This window comes from Pecten maximus, unplaced genomic scaffold (genome assembly GCF_902652985.1).
Source record: "Pecten maximus unplaced genomic scaffold, xPecMax1.1, whole genome shotgun sequence".
Taxonomy (NCBI): domain Eukaryota; kingdom Metazoa; phylum Mollusca; class Bivalvia; order Pectinida; family Pectinidae; genus Pecten; species Pecten maximus.
Window position 1 is genome coordinate 1 of NW_022979239.1, and position 16,949 is coordinate 16,949.

General features: G+C 35.4%; 2 protein-coding genes across 2 annotated transcripts; both read left to right on the forward strand.

The window, feature by feature from the left end:
• Positions 1-6,238: 6,238 nt before the first annotated feature.
• On the forward strand, positions 6,239-8,642 carry LOC117318368 (piggyBac transposable element-derived protein 4-like). Its single transcript, XM_033873372.1, has 2 exons — positions 6,239-8,157; positions 8,511-8,642. The coding sequence occupies exon 1, from the start codon at positions 6,995-6,997 to the stop codon at positions 7,979-7,981; it is 987 nt and encodes a 328-aa protein (XP_033729263.1). The 5' UTR covers positions 6,239-6,994; the 3' UTR covers positions 7,982-8,157; positions 8,511-8,642.
• Positions 8,516-9,130, forward strand: LOC117318367 (piggyBac transposable element-derived protein 4-like). Its single transcript, XM_033873371.1, has one exon. It carries the CDS (start codon positions 8,516-8,518, stop codon positions 9,128-9,130), a length of 615 nt encoding a protein of 204 aa, XP_033729262.1.
• The last annotated feature ends 7,819 nt before the right edge of the window (positions 9,131-16,949 follow it).

The following is a 16,949-nucleotide window of genomic DNA, read 5'->3' on the forward strand; positions in this document are numbered from 1 at the left end:
GAACCCAATGTGGTCAGAAACATCCTTCGGGGAAGGGGATCAGATTTTGCATAAATGGTGACTCTGACCACCAAGGGGCCTGAGGGGCAGGGCCCAATAGGGGAAATTAAGGCAATTCCTTTAAATCGCTACTAGTCATAAAGTTATGAATGGATTTGAACCCAATTTGGTCAGAAACATTCTTGGGGGAAGGGGAACAGATTTTGCATAAATGGTTACTCTGACCCCCAAGGGGCCTGAGGGGCGGGGCCCAATAGGGGAAATTGAGGCAATTCCTTTAAATTGCTACTAGTCATAAAGTTATGAATGGATTTGAACCCAATTTGGTCAGAAACATCCTTTCGGGATGGGGAATAGATTTTGCATAAATGGTGACTCTGACCCCCAAGGGGCCAAAGGGGCGGGGCCTAATGGGGAAATAGAGGTAATTCCTTCAAATCGCTACTTGTCATTAAGTTATGAATGGATTTGAACCCAATTTAGTCAGAAGCATTCTTGGGGGAAGGGGAACAGATTTTGCATAAATGGTGACTTTGACCCCCAAGGGGCCAAAGGGGCGGGGCCCCATATGGGAAATAGAGGTAATTCCTTTAAATCACTACTAGTCATAAAGTTATAAATGCATGTTGTAAACTCAGAGAGTCTGGACTTCATTATTTCTTTAAAGCAGTTGGGATCCCCACGCTATAACCATAAATAGCATTGTTTGAGGTTAACAAACAAAAGGAATTGAACATGAACATTATTTTGACATTTGGTCAAATCTAACCAGGTGAGCGATACAGGCCCCATGGGCCTCTTGTTTAATCATTGTCGGCTAAAATTGGGGGGTTCTTGAACCTATTTATCTCCCTACCTACCTGGAGTTGCGTCTGGGTTGCTGTGCCGTCGTTATGGGCTGCCTGGCTTCGAGTCTCCACTACGGTAAGACGAATTCGCATACTAAAGTTATGGTAATTATTACTGAAATGAAATTGAGGTTTTTAAAGTAAAACCAATTTTCATGAGGTAATACTTACCATAACTTTATGGAGTCCCACCCCTTTATTCCTCCCCTTAACTCATTATCCTGGCTGCCCATGTGGCTCCATAAAGGTTTTTGAGGATGGGAGATCACTCTGTTGCGTAATCATTAAGATACCGGTCACGTGACGGTAGGGAGGGCGGGATTTTTGAATCTTGTTTTTTGGGGATACAAAGATGGGTGTAAGTGATGAATATGCATACTAAAGTTATGGTAAGTATTACCTCATGAAAATTGGTTTTACTTTAAAAACCTCAAGTTTACTGCCTTGGGAAACAGTTCATCTGGTTAGTCCCAACACCTTGGGGAAGAGTTTTGACGGTTGACTGATTAGGCATGAAACAACTGTATATTAAAGTCCACTGTTAATTACCTGTATTTAGAGACCACTGTTAGCTATCTGTATTTAGAGACCATCTGTGTTGAGAGTAATACATCGCAACCTGTCTGTATGGAGAGACCACCTTGATGTTACACAGCTACCTGTTTTTAGGTGAAGTCTCAGGTGATCTTTTCTTATCGCCTTTTGTCCATCATCGTCCGCTGTCCCTCATTGTCTGTCGCCCATCCTCCTTTCATAAACAATTTACATTTTTGGCCTAGAGAGGGCTATCAAGATTGTTCAAATGAATGACGACTTTCATTCAAGGTCACAGGGGTCAAATATGCCAAAATCTTTGAATGACTTCTTCTTCATAACCAAGAGGCCCAGAGACTTGATATTGGGCCTGTTGCATGCTGGGGTGAAGGCCTATCAAAACTGTTCAAATGAATGACCTTAACTTATTCATTCAAGGTCACAGGGGTCAAATATGCCAAAATCTTTAAACAACTTCTTCTAAATAACTAAGAGGCCTAGAGACCTGATATTATACTTATAGTATGCTGGGGTAAAGGGCAATCAAGATTGTTCAAAACAATGCCAATGAATGACCTTGACCTTCATTCTTAAAATCTTTGAATGACTTCTTCATAACCAAGAGGCCCAGAGACCTGATATTGAGCCTGTTACATGCTTGGGTGAAGGCCTTTCAAAATTGTTCAAATGAATGACCTTAACTTATTCCTTCAAGGTCACAGGGGTCGAATATGCCGAAATCTTTAAACAACTCATTCTCATTAACCAAGAAGTTTAGAAACCTGATATGGGCCTATAGCATGCTGGGGTACAGGGCTATAACGATTGTTCAGATGAATGAGCATGACCTTGACCTTCAAGGCCACCAGGCTCTAATATGCTAAAATCTTTTAAATGTTTTCTGGAAGACCAACACACATTGAAACAATATATTTTACCTGTAGCATGCTGGAGTGAACACATTGGCCACATATTCAAGGTCAGAGGAATCCGATCTACCAAATTATATTAAAATTCAGGTGATAGTTAAGGCCCATTAGCCTCTTGTTAGAGAATGTCTGAGTTTAGAGACCATTTTAATGTTAACTCTTTAAGAGGTTTGCTACCTGTATTTTGTATTCTGTATTTTACAGTTGGTTGAGAGGTCACTTGATGTACTTCTTGTTGTTGACCTCATCAAGTTGGTTTTTCAGTTCAGATTTGAAACAGAATATTTAACAAATTGGTATGTGGCACCAGAACACCAATTATCAGTAAGAAAAAAAATGCTGTTGTCATGGGTCAGACCTAACTGTCTGGACATGAATTTAAATTTCCCAATGCATACAGATTAATCGAAGAATGATCCCAAGTGATTTTGTCTTTTAATACTGGTAGTGACAAAATTTGCCACAAGGGTTTATCCTGAGATGTGGCAGGTTGATCAGGGTCAGCCTCCTTGTCCCTAGCAATAAATGTGGTTGGACACTAGTTCTGTTGCTGTGCCTTACCATATAACTGGTTCTGTTGCTGTGCCTTACAATATAACTGGTTCTGTTGCTGTGCCTTACAATATACTATTTCAATCTTCATCCTGATGATGACTCCCAAAGGAGTACCAACAATGACCTTTTCGTCCAGCCAGTCATACTCATCGTTCCACCCCTACGCAAAGTTTGCATGACTCTACACATTAAAGAATGCAGCAATGTACAGGGAATCATTGTCCACCTCTGTCTTGGGCAGATTTAGCTAGACTTCTGATCCCTTTCTATAAAAAATAAGCCCATGCTTGGTTATAAGCCCAGCCTGCTTTACATTAAAATGTATGCTATGATTTCTGTTTTACTGTCACATGAAGATTGAATTAATGTCTGTACTTTTTACTTAGTTAAGGATGGGCTTCTTTTTACTCCTTAGCCACTGGGATATTGTCTTCCTCTCTTCTACCTTAACATGGAGACTTAAGGGTATATACTACCTTACACATGGAGACTTAACGGTATATAATACCTTACACATGGGGACTTAAGGGTATATACTACCTAACACATGGGGACTTAAGGGTATATACTACCTAACACAAGGAGATTTAAGGGTATATACTACCTAACACATGGAGACTTAAGGGTATATACTACCTAACACAAGGAGATTTAAGGGTATATACTACCTAACACATGGAGACTTAATGGTATATACTACCTTACACAAGGAGACGTAAGGGTATATACTACCTTACACATGGAGACTTAAGGGTATATACTACCTAACACATGGAGACTTAAGGGTATATACTACCTTACACATGGAGACTTAAGGATATATACTACCTAACTCATGGAGACTTAAGGGTATATACTACCTTACACATGGAGACTTAAGGGTAAATACTACCTAACACATGGAGACTTAAGGGTATATGCTACCTTACACATGGAGACTTAAGGGTATATACTACCTAACACATGGAGACTTAAGGGTATATACTACCTAACTCATGGAGACTTAAGGGTATATACTACCTTACACATGGAGACTTAATGGTATATACTACCTAACACTTGGGGACTTAAGGGTATATACTACCTAACACATGGGGACTTAAGGGTAAATACTACCTAACACATGGAGACTTAAGGGTATATACTACCTTACACATGGAGACTTAAGGGTATATAATACCTTACACATGGAGATTTAAGGGTATAATATTATACTACCTTGTTTGTAATACAGAGACTTAAGGGTATATACTACCTAACACATGGAGACTTAAGGGTATATACTACCTAACACATGGAGACTTAAGGGTATATACTACCTAACACATGGAGATTTAAGGGTATATACTACCTAACACATGGAGACTTAAGGGTATATACTACCTAACACATGGAGACTTAAGGGTATATACTACCTAACACATGGAGACTTAAGGGTATATAATACCTTACACATGGAGATTTAAGGGTATAATGTTATACTACCTTGTTTGTAATACAGAGACTTAAGGGTATATACTACCTAACACATGGAGACTTAAGGGTATAAAATACCTTACACATGGAGATTTAAGGGTATAATGTTATACTACCTTGTTTGTAATACAGAGACTTAAGGGTATATACTACCTAACACATGGAGACTTAAGGGTATATAATACCTTACACATGGAGATTTAAGGGTATAATGTTATACTACCTTGTTTGTAATACAGAGACTTAAGGGTATATACTACCTAACACATGGAGACTTAAGGGTATATAATACCTTACACATGGAGATTTAAGGGTATAATGTTATACTACCTTGTTTGTAATACAGAGACTTAAGGGTATATACTACCTAACACATGGAGACTTAAGGGTATATAATACCTTACACATGGAGATTTAAGGGTATAATGTTATACTACCTTGTTTGTAATACAGAGACTTAAGGGTATATATACTACCTTAACAGACTTATATCCTTTCCAAAACACTTTCACACAAAGAAATCTTTTAGGTAAATTATAACAAATCATTAGGATATTTATGATGAACTAAGGTGTTATCCAGTGTAGGAGGGAAATACTGTTAAATAGATCTGTTTGCCTGTTTCACCTGTAGTTAATTAACAATGAAACAGGTGACAATAGGTATTACCGATTCCCTTTGGGTTGCACTCTCTGGTGAGGCTGGAGGTAGACTGCATCTCATTAATTGCAGGCAGGTAAAAAGTCTTTCTCTGGACCTGCAGAAAAGAAACTTCACTGTGGTGCATGCTGGGTGCACTTTTGCTGACAAAGGCATTGTTTCCACTCATCCAATTTTGATAGGAGCATTATGATATTGCATTTCTTGCTGGTACATCAGTCCATCATAATTTTTCTCAATCAGATAACTTGTCTTTCAGGTCTTAACCAATCTTCTTGAAATTTGATATGTAGAGTTTAATTTCCTGAATGCCATTTTGACTATAGAGTATTTTTAGAGAATTTTAATCTAGGACCGATGTCTTTGAAACTGGCTGTGCTTGATAATCATGACATGCCTGGCAGTTACTGTGCTTTTCTGAGCAGCATTTTGATTTGATAATTTTTGAAACAGTTTTTGCCCTTTGTTTTTTTTTTGCATTGTCTCCTTGTCATGGTATATCCTTATACTTTCTAACTGATCCATCTAGAAAATTGTAGGAAACAATATGTAGTAATAGATATAGTGTTTAAAATATTCGGAAGTGACATTTGATTAAATATGTACAAATATAATAATGTTTATTTATTCGAATTAAAAATATCTTTAATTAAATTGGCCAAACATTTTTGGTGTTAAAACATAATTGATTTGATGATTTGTTACCTAACATGCACATTTTCCAAAACAGATAAAAAAATAATAAAAAAAAATAAATAAAAAAATATTATCTTTAGAATTATGTATTTTATTATTTGTAAAATTTAAGAATTTTTTGTAAAATGTTTGTGAAGTTGACAAGTCTTTGATCATCTGAATTCTGGACACTATAGCCCTGGTCATGGACTGTCTGGACATAGACCAGACCTCCCATGACCCATCTGGAAACATGTAACAGGCTGGGCATCAATAGTGTATCTCATTGCAGTTATAACCATAAACATCACTGATCCATGAATTATCTCTCCTGTTGGAACTCTCTCAACGTCTCTGACTCAGCTCAATATCCTACCCCAGAGCTAACTTCCTTTGCCTGCAGCATTTTGTCTATAGCCAAAAATTTCTTGTTGTCACAGTGACGATGATTTTACTTGTGACAGAAATTCATTTTTGAGCAACCATATTTCAGATATTATTTTTTTAGGTGTGACAAAAAAAAAAAAAAAATTAAAATAAAAAATGCCATATTGGAACTTAACCCTAGTCGTGCTGACGACGCCTTTTGGCGGTTTACTGGTGTCCTGCTAACGACGCCTTTTGGCGTTCTGGATATGAGGACGGTATTCCCTGGTTAATAAATCAAATTTCATGATATATTGAGATCTATATTTTAAAAGGATGTGATACCTAGATAGTCCCGTATATTTTCTTTCCGGTCACACTGGAAAAACAAGTTGTAGTGACTGGCATAATCTATAGGGGCCGGAAAATCCCTGCAAATCGGAAGATTTTCCGGAAATCGCGACATTTTATAGATCGTTACGTCACCGGAAACATGTGTAACGTTTTCAGTGCAGCGTGCGCAGAAAACCAATGACAGGTGCACGGAGTAGTTCCGTGTTACTGGTTGAATTTTCCATTAATTAACAGATGTCAGGCCGCGAGACTAAATCGATTCAAATCTAAAGGTAATTATTAATCGTTCTGATGCGTGTAAATTATTATATATTCCAAATTTAGTGAGATATTCAAGAAAACGAGGATCGAGTTTTAGGCGCAAGATCGACGGTTACGTCACCACTTTATGTGTACGATAGATTACTTGCCGGTAGATTAGTCCTATTTTGGAAGAAAAACTTTTGGTCCTTGTTAATAAATGATCAAAACATCTACATACGATATTTTTATTTATTTATTAATTGGTTAATGATGTTGGGAAATAACGTAGCTGGATTTATATAACAGAATGATACTATACAAGTGTGTCTGCCTTCGTCGGTAATGTAAACAAATATGGCGGGGCAACAGTACGCCGGCGAGCTGGCGCAGGTATTACCGGAGTATCATCAGATTTACCAAGAAATATTTTTAGATGAAGATAGTGACGAATTTGAAGGTTTTGACATCAACGATATTGATGATATTTCCGAGGAAGAAACGGGATTTCACGACAATAATTGGGTCGAAGGCAGCAAGGAACCATCTACTTTCACTTTTACCGGTAATGCCGGTATCAACACGGAAGTCTTGCCAGTACCTGAAGAAGGTAGCTTATCATATTTGGATTACTTTGAGTGTATTTTTACTGACAACATACTTGAAATGATTGTAGAGGAAACCAATAGATATGCTGCCACGTACATTCAAACACACACAGATCTTCCAAGTCACTCTCGGTATCGGAAATGGACAGACACAACAGTTGGAGAAATGAAAGCTTTCATCGGAATGACGATTGCTATGGGCCTTGTTCAGCAGATGGATATACAGGACTATTGGTCCAATGATGTTGTGATAAACACACCATTTTTCAGGTCAGTGATGTCAAGAGATAGATTCCTATCACTCCTAAGTGTACTTCACCTGGCAGATAATACTGCGTCAGTTCCTAGAGGGCAACCAGGCTACTCTCCTTTGCAAAAACTTGGAGACCCGTACAAAGAGATCCTTTCTAACTTTCAGAGGTGTTACAATCCAAGCAAGAACATTGCGATTGATGAAGGGATGATACCCTGGAGAGGGAAACTGCATTTTAGAGTTTATAGCCCTGACAAGCCCATTAAATATGGACTGAAAGTTTACATGTTGTGTGACTCTGACAATGGCTATTGTAGCCGCATGGAATTATACACTGGTCATGGAGGACAGAATATGGCACCAAGTCAGTTTGGAGCAACATATGATCTAATCATGCGTCTTGCTGATCCTTTTCTTAACAAAGGCTACCATTTATACATGGATAACTACTTCAGTAGTCCACACTTATTCTATTCCTTGTAACTCAACGGAACCTTGGCATGTGGTACTTTGCGAAAAAAACAGACGTGGTGTTCCTCAGGCTCTAAAGAACCGGAACCTGATTAGAGGCGAGATGTTCACAATGAACAATGACATGCTTGTTGCAGTCAAGTACGCAGACAAAAAGGATGTACATCTTCTTACAACAATACACAAAGGTACGATACATTCATTGAACACTATAACTTACTCGGATGAGTTGACATCACATTCATATATTCTTCAAACATTAATTCATTATATTTGAAAAAAAGTATTTATAAATAAGATGTACTGAATATTATTCAATTAACTGTCCAAAGTAACTGTTTTAATGCCACATTTATTATAATGATTTTATATCCTTATTTTTGCGTTTCCAATTCCATTCCTATTGTGGTACATGTTGATTTGATACTTTAATACACTGTTATTGACTATATAAAATTAATTCTTCCAAGCTACCGGTGTACTTTGTTACACTTACCACATCTTGTGACATGTCAGTTAGTTCCAGTAAATATCTATTTAGGTGTCATGGTAGACTCTGGTAAAAGAGACCAGGAAGGAATTGAAATAAGGAAACCTGACTGCATACTTAGTTATAACAAATATATGGGTGCTGTTGATCGATGTGACCAGATGGTAGCATATGGAAGTTTTGAACGACACACTTTGAAGTGGTGGAAAAAGGTATTTTTTCATGTAATTGGCCTTGCTGTGCTAAATTCGTACATCATTTACAAAACAAGATGTCAGCAACCTGTCCTGCAGAGAGTGTTTCGAAGAGAGTTGGTGAATCAGCTGGTGACTGCTTCAGAAATTTCTGGTGCTTCACCTAGGGGTAGGAAAAGAACATCCGCAGAAGTTCTGCAAAGACTGACTGCAAGACACTTCATCTGCCACTTGCCATCATCAGGAAAGAGAGATCATGCTAAGCGCCGATGTGTTGTATGTGGACCTGCTGAAGCAGAGTTATTCAGAAGTTCTCATCCTGATGAACCAGTGCCGAAACGAACTGGGCGAGAAACTTCATTTCAGTGCAAACAATGTCAAGTGGCACTGTGCATTGAGCCATGCTTTGAACTTTTCCACACAAAGTCTGAATATGTGCTGGCATACAAACGCCAAAAGTCTGCACTGGAGGAATAGACTTTTAAACTTCACCAAAACTGTACATAGTTTAATTGTTATTGTTGACATTTTTTCACAAGTTCGAATGTATGGCATATTGGAATGAATCTCGCATAGTTTTTCAGGTAAGTGAGTTTACAGAGTTTCCAGTTTAAAACTTCAGCTGTACACAGTACAGCAAAGTACAATCAGTACTATTATTATGTCCTTATGAACGTAAAACATTTTTGAAGGTCTGCATCATGTGTGACAATGACCTTTACTGCAGGTTTGTACTACAAAATGTCTCTAATGCAGTTTTATCCATATCAGCCTTCTGAAACATTACCAAACCACAGATCAGTATTTTATAAAGGGACATAATATAATCACGCATTTTCCTTAACTTAAATTATCCCAATATTACTAAGTACTCCTAATGGAATACTACTTGAATGCATAAGGAAGTAATAAGCTCTGTTATGATTACAGACTTTAGGCTTCGGAAAATGTTGAATCTTTTTTTATAGATGCTTTATGTTGGTGCGAGTCATAATACAAAGGAGATAACTGATTGTCTCTGAATGTATTGTAAGGATTTTGGTACGTTTTGAAATCCGAAGGTTTATTGCAGATTTATTGTTCTTTCAGTTGCCATCATTGAAGCCTTCATGATAGTTTATAAAAATTTTGTCCAAGTTTGTTGTACCAGTATATTGTAATAGATGGCATAAAATGGACATCAACACAAATTCTTCTCAAGTCCTGAAGATTTTCCATCTCCATTCACACCTGAGCCGAATTCACATCATTTCCCATATCGATCTCAAAATCAATAATTATTTATTGGAATTGTACTGTTTACAACATATATATATATATAACAATATAAAAAGAAGAGATGTTCTGGGAAAAAAACCAGCTGGTACATAATGTACACCAATCATCCTCTTCATGGCCAAGTACATGTATACAAATGAAAATGCTCCTTGTGGTAATGAGCCCTCATTTTGAAGAAAACCATAACATATTACTAAAGTAAATGATCAAAATCATGTAGTAAAACTTGTTTTAAACATTTTAAAGCATTTTTAATTTTTTTGAATTTTTGATTTTTTTCCCAAACAATTCAGCATTCAGACATAGCCAAAATAAAACAATTCAGCACTACTAGGGTTAATAAGTTATTATGTATATTATGAATGTTATATAGGTATATGGTAAAGTTTATAAGGTTTATAATAAAGGTGAATTAGGTTAATGATAAAAGTTAATTTGGTATATAGTGATAACAGACAATTAATCATGTATTAAAAGTGAATTAGGTATATAACAAATGTGAATATATTATATAATAAAAGTGAATTAATCATATAATAAAAGTGAATTAGTTATATAATATAAGTGAATTAGGAATATAATTAAAGTGAATTAGGTAAATAATAAATGTGAATTAGTTATATAATAAAAGTGAATTAATTATATAATAAAAGTGAATTAGTTATATAATATAAGTGAATTAGTTATATAATATAAGTGAATTAGGAATATAATTAAAGTGAATTAATTATATAATAAAAATGAATTAGTTCTGTAATAAAAGTGAATTAGGAATATAATTAAAGTGAATTAGGTATATAATTAAGTGAATTAGGTATATTCTGTATTTGAAATTGAATTAAAGATTAGAGATATATTTATTTGAAATAGAGATATGCCTATTTCCATGTAGATGTCTGTATTTAGGAATTAAAAAATAAAGATATCATTATTTTCTATAAAATATAGATATCTGTATTGAAATTAAAAACATCTTTATTTAGATTTGAGATATCTGTATCTAAAATATAGATATGTCTATCTAAAAAAGATATCCATTTGAAATACAGATATCTCTTATTATAAGATAAATACATATCTCTGAATTAAAAATAGAGATATCTGTGTATAAACAAATATCTCTATTTAAAATAGAAATATTTGTATTTAAGTTCATATATCATACAACAGGCAAAAAACTGAAATAGCTTGCTTGCAGCCATTAGTTGTCAGCATCAATAACTGTGTTGTTTTGTAGCCACCAATGATATACCGTACATAATTATTATTGTACATCTTAACATCTGATGATATCCACAAGATATTTATCCGCACCAGTGATATTCAGGATTGCTATTTTTCAATGGCACAGCTACAGTGATATTTTTTCATCACATTTCAAGTTCTTGGATTATATAGCATTAAGAATGTGTTTGTGAAATGAAAAAAATACACCAAGCAGTGATGAAGATAGCATATCACTTCTTAAGGAGCATTGGGAAAGTCATTCATGATGTTATTGAAGACTTCTAAATACATTGAATTATCGAAGTAGACATTTCCTACATTTGCTACTTTTGTTTCCATAGAAACGGTCATAAAAGTAGGTGTAAAAGCCAGTGACATTTGCCAGTAGAAAGGTGGGTAATTTGACTATATTTTGTCAGTGATACCTAAAATTTAGGTTACTGTTACATAATATCATCCATAGAGAGAAATAAAACTCAGTATAGGCAGCGGAATTTAGGATCGACTGTGAAATATGTCTGACTTTTGTCACGATGGAGTCACTCAGTGTAGTTGATGGTAAATGTTGGGAGTGCCTGGGTTGATATTAACTTGTCGGGAATGGGTATTAAGTAGGAATATTATATAGATATCTTTGTCTGTACTGTCTTTTGCTTAATAACACCTCCCTACAGAATATCTGACATCTGAGTCAGTACTAACGACAGATAAGATATCGACTTTAAATGTACTCTTATTTTTTTAGAATTAAACGACTCTTATTTGATTCATTGTTAGACACAGGTTTACATTTCTAGGTTTTGTTTTTTCTCTTGTTTGATCACTTGTCCTAAGGGATGCTGTGATGAAGATCTACCAATTTGCTATGAATGACATTGACCTACTTTCAAGGTCACAGGGGTTGAATGTGCTGAAATCTTTAAACCATTTCTCTTCAATAACAAAGAAACCAAAGACTTGATATTGGGCCTGTAACAGGCAGGAATGAAGGGCTACCAAGTTTGTTGAAATGAATGACCTTAACTTACTTTCAAGGTCACAGGGTTCAAATGTGGTAAAATCTGCTTCATGTACAACACCAGCCATATAAATTGAGGTCAAAACCATGAAAAGACACATTTTCCAAGCAGCAGAGGTGATTATTATGGATGTGAAATCAATTATCGCTGTAAAATATTGTGCATGACTAAAACTTCCTTATCTGATCAAGATAAAAGTGAACTCTAAGGTAGTGGAACTAATGTCAATGTCAGAACTGATTGATTTAATGACTTTCTGATAACTCCTGATCAGGAACTGATTTGGCTTTGTACATCAAGACCTTTGTTTTGAACCTACTCTGAAAATTGAGTAAATGGAGGGTTTGTAATTAACCCGAGATTGCTATAATAATGACATGGGTGGCATTGGAAAATGCAGATTTTTGTACCCTTTTTTGGTGCTGTCTATAGCTAGTAACAGCAATGTAAGGTAATTATTTTTATTACAAAACTTCTTAGTAGAAATTTTCTGAGATGATATTTAGTATCTTTTTCACAAAGTTTTCCATGTAAAATTATCTATAAATTATCTGTAGACTAGTGTATTTTAAACTCACTTTAAAAATGGTTTATTATCATGTGTAATATTTTTATATAGAATTATATTTCTTTCTATTCCAGCATTTCATTTGATGCGATTTTACCGAATATGATGAAAAATCATATTCGCAAATTTGATTTCCTCAATTTCACAGATACTTGTAGTTGCATGTGTATTGTGTAATACTTGAACAGCATGCATGCACCTGCAGGATCGCTTCACCTGACCCTTGATGAACAAAACTGGTATATGTCATGTCTTTGCAACTAGATTTTGCCTGAATTAATTGAAAACCCCTGTGGTTGTATTTTTGTTGAGCAGATCGCCAGAGTCATGTGACAGATTTAATAGATCATGTGACACAAGTTGATGAGCCACATAGAAAATGCCTGACTTGGGGGTGCATTAACGACCCATGCTAATTTGTTAGATTGATTTTTTATGGAAACCATCTGGGGTAAGATTTTTCCACCTGTCAGTAAGAATTAGCTTGTTAGAGTATTTGTACATCAAAGGCCAGGCGTTCATCCTCCCTGCCTGGGAAAGGTCACCAAGGTCAGATTTTTACTACCGCAACAACTTACAGGCACCCATGTACTACATGGAGGGACTAAAACATTCCCGTCCCAATGTCAAATCAAATTCCCCCTAAACCATCGTGATAGAATTTGTCGCCAAGGCATATGGTTGTCATTATAATGGAAACTGGAAGTGTAAGAAAGGAGGCCAGAACGCTTTATTTTAGTGTTACATTAAAATCAGTAACATCTGTTTACTGTGATATCCTGCATAGTGATCATGATATATATTATCTGATGTCATGATCATTCTATTTATTTTGTCATTATTCTAATGCTATATGCCATTCACAGGCAGCCAAGGGTTCGATTCCTCGATTTGATGTGGAAAGGTATGTGATCACCAGCTGAACTGCGTGGGTTTTCTCTGGGTAATCCAGTTTCCTTCTACAGTAAGACACCTTGTGCAAGTTCCCTTCAGATGAGCAAGAGTAATTGATATAAGTTAATATATCGTAACTTTTTTCATAATTGTTGTAAAATAAATTAAGTTGACATTTTTATGCACCCGCCATGAAATAGGGAGGCATATAATTTTACCAATGTCCGTCGTGTCCTCACCAAACTTAATACATAATAATTATGATGTCTTATGCACCTTACTCTTTTTTCACGGATGAAAGATCCAAGATGGCCACCACAACCTCTGATTGGCTGAAATCATATACAGTTATAACTTTTGTTCTATTAAATGGATCTCAATAAAACTTCATGGGATGGATGATAATATGAGGGCCCTAATTTTCAAACGTAGAAAAATGCTGAATATTGATTCAAGATGGCTGCCAAATGGAGGTTTCTGTCTGTTTTTAATGATAATTGGTATGTACAAGTGGCTGGATTATAATAAGACTGACAATGGCAGTGTTAATTTGATGACAAAATAAAATGGCTGCCATTTATTACCCTCAGACTGACTGAAATCATATCCAGTAATAACTTTTGTTATGCCCCCACCATAAAATGGGGGAGCATGTAATGTTGTCCTTAAATGTCCCAGCCTTTCCTGATTCAGTTTTACATATTGTTAAACATTTTAACAAATCTTCTTTCACAGATTTTGGTCAAACTTCATGCAAAGTTCACACGGGAGTGGGGACATTACAGACATTTTCTAGTTTATTTCTGGAATAATTATTGTATTGCCCTTTCTGGCATGTTGATTGTTGGGTAAACATGTGATTTCTGTATGCAGATCATTCAAAAGTTATTATCTCCTATGATAGCAGCGTAGTGAATACAATAAAATTATGACATTCACAGTGATCAATATCAGTTAAAAATACACTCAGGCACATTTTTTGAGCAATTTTCAACAATACCAATGTTCAGGTTGCAATATAAATCTATATTAATTTCCTCAAGTAGGCCATTTCAGTTTTGAATAACACATGAATTATGGCCCCAGCACTGCATTTTTAGATGTCATTTATCTAGTGCCAATTGTAATATTTTGTATAGATATTAATTTTCACGTTAAATGATGCGGAGACTTATATGTGAATTTTAAACTCCAGGGAATATAAATTCTGTTCCATTGTAGTTAAATGTTGATGTAATGTACATCATATCAGTTCCAAATTCAAGTAATTTGCAAATAAATATACAGATTTTTTCAAAAGATTTAATGTTCCTCATTTAACATATAATGATTAACTGTACATATAACAGGGAGTAGGCTGGCTCCATATTAAAAGTATAATTAAAACTGAGCTTTGTGATTTTGGTTTCTAGGATAAGTCTGATTCAGTTTCAATGTTCAAACTAGGGGGAGATAATCTAGTATTAGAATTTAGCTTAGCAAGTCTTAACTGAAACGTGAAGGGCTGGTGGCCAATCTAAACATTGAGATTTTACAAGAGCATGATGTTATACATATTTCTCTGTTCAATGTTAGGAGGGTTATTATAATATACTGGTATCAACATGTCCATCTGTCTGTCCATATTTCTGTCCATATTTCTGTCCATATGTCTGCCCATCTGTCTGTCCATATGTCTGCCCATCTGTCTGTCCATATGTCTGTCCATCTGTCTGCCCATCTGTCTGTCCATCTGTCTGTCCATCTACCTGTCTATATCCACAATATCTTGTCAAGATAACTCCTCCAAACTTTTGGGTCAGTTTCAATGAGAATTTATGGTATAACAATCCCATGACTTTAGAGGAGAGTATTTTGATTCACAGCACTTTTGTTAGATTGAGGCCTGTTGTGGAAATATTTTGCCAGCAGATAAAATTTATACATATGTTCTTAATGTCAAAATAAATTTACTCTATTGTTCCAGGCAGCTACTGTTGTAAATTTTAGAGAGGAAAAATGATGGTTTCATGCAGGCGTGTTTTACAGATTAGACAACAGAACATTGCAAAACATCAAAATGTTTATGTTGTAGGCACAGTAAAGTCCCAAAGTGAAAATATGAATGTAATAACATGATTTGTATGAATTAATATTTCACAGATATAGATATATCTCGTTGTTTATGACACATCTTGGAGACGATGTATAATTACGATCATCTGTGGACCCGTATGCGTGCCAAACCTGGCTGCATTACTCATCCAATTCTCAAGTTTTTCTGTTTTCCTTTTCCGCTTTATTTCAATTTCTGCCTCAGAAATCAATAGAAACTAGGTTTCTGATTTTTTTAAAGTAAGAAAATAAGGAATGTTATGCTGTATGTTGCAATTTCACACAAGTTATTGGAGTAGTTTGTAATATACCCTCTGGGTGGAGAGAAGCTTGTGATATGATTTTTGAAAATATGGCATGTATATTTGAAATTGTGTGGTTACAGAAATGGCCTTCATTGTTCATATATACCTAATACAGTGTGTTTTTTTAAAGGAAAAAACACAAAAGTGTTGTAAATGAACATTGATTTTTTTTGTCATTTTAATTGTACCACTACTCTAATATATTGAGGTATAATTCATGTCCAGACAGTATCCACAGTGATCTGACTTGTCAGCTATAAGTCTACAAAAATGGTTTCCAGGACAAAGTCTCTAGAAACGTAGTAAAACTTGTTGTAGTGGTGTCTAGATATACATTACTGTCAGGTTTTCCCATGTGAAATAATTTTTTACTAACGTTAAAAGCTTTATTTGTTTGTGTCAGCTTTCTTGAAAGTGCTAAGTCTCACCTTATATGCAAAAAGTTAAAGGTTTCTGTTATGGTTATCTCCCTTACATACAATGTAAGAGAATAAGAGATAGTTACCTTCTATGTATAAGAGCAAACTCCTTTCTATGTTCAAGATAAGGCTCCCTTCTATGTATAAAAGAAAACTCCCTTCTATGTTTAAGAGAAAGCTCCCTTCTATGTATAAGAGCAAGCTTCCTTCTATGTATAAGAGCAAGCTTCCTTCTATGTATAAGAGAAAACACCCTTCTGCATATAAGAGGAAGCTTCCTTCTATGTATAGAAGAAAGCTCCCTTTTATGTTTAAGAGAAAACTCCCTTCTATGTATAAAAGAAAGCTGCCTTCTATGTTTAAGAGAAAGCTGCCTTCTATGTATAAGAGAAAGCTCCATTAGCTCCTTCTCATGGTATAGAGCAGACACTCCATTCTATGTATAAGAGAAAACTCTTTTCATACACTAATGGGATATGTCCTTCATAGAGC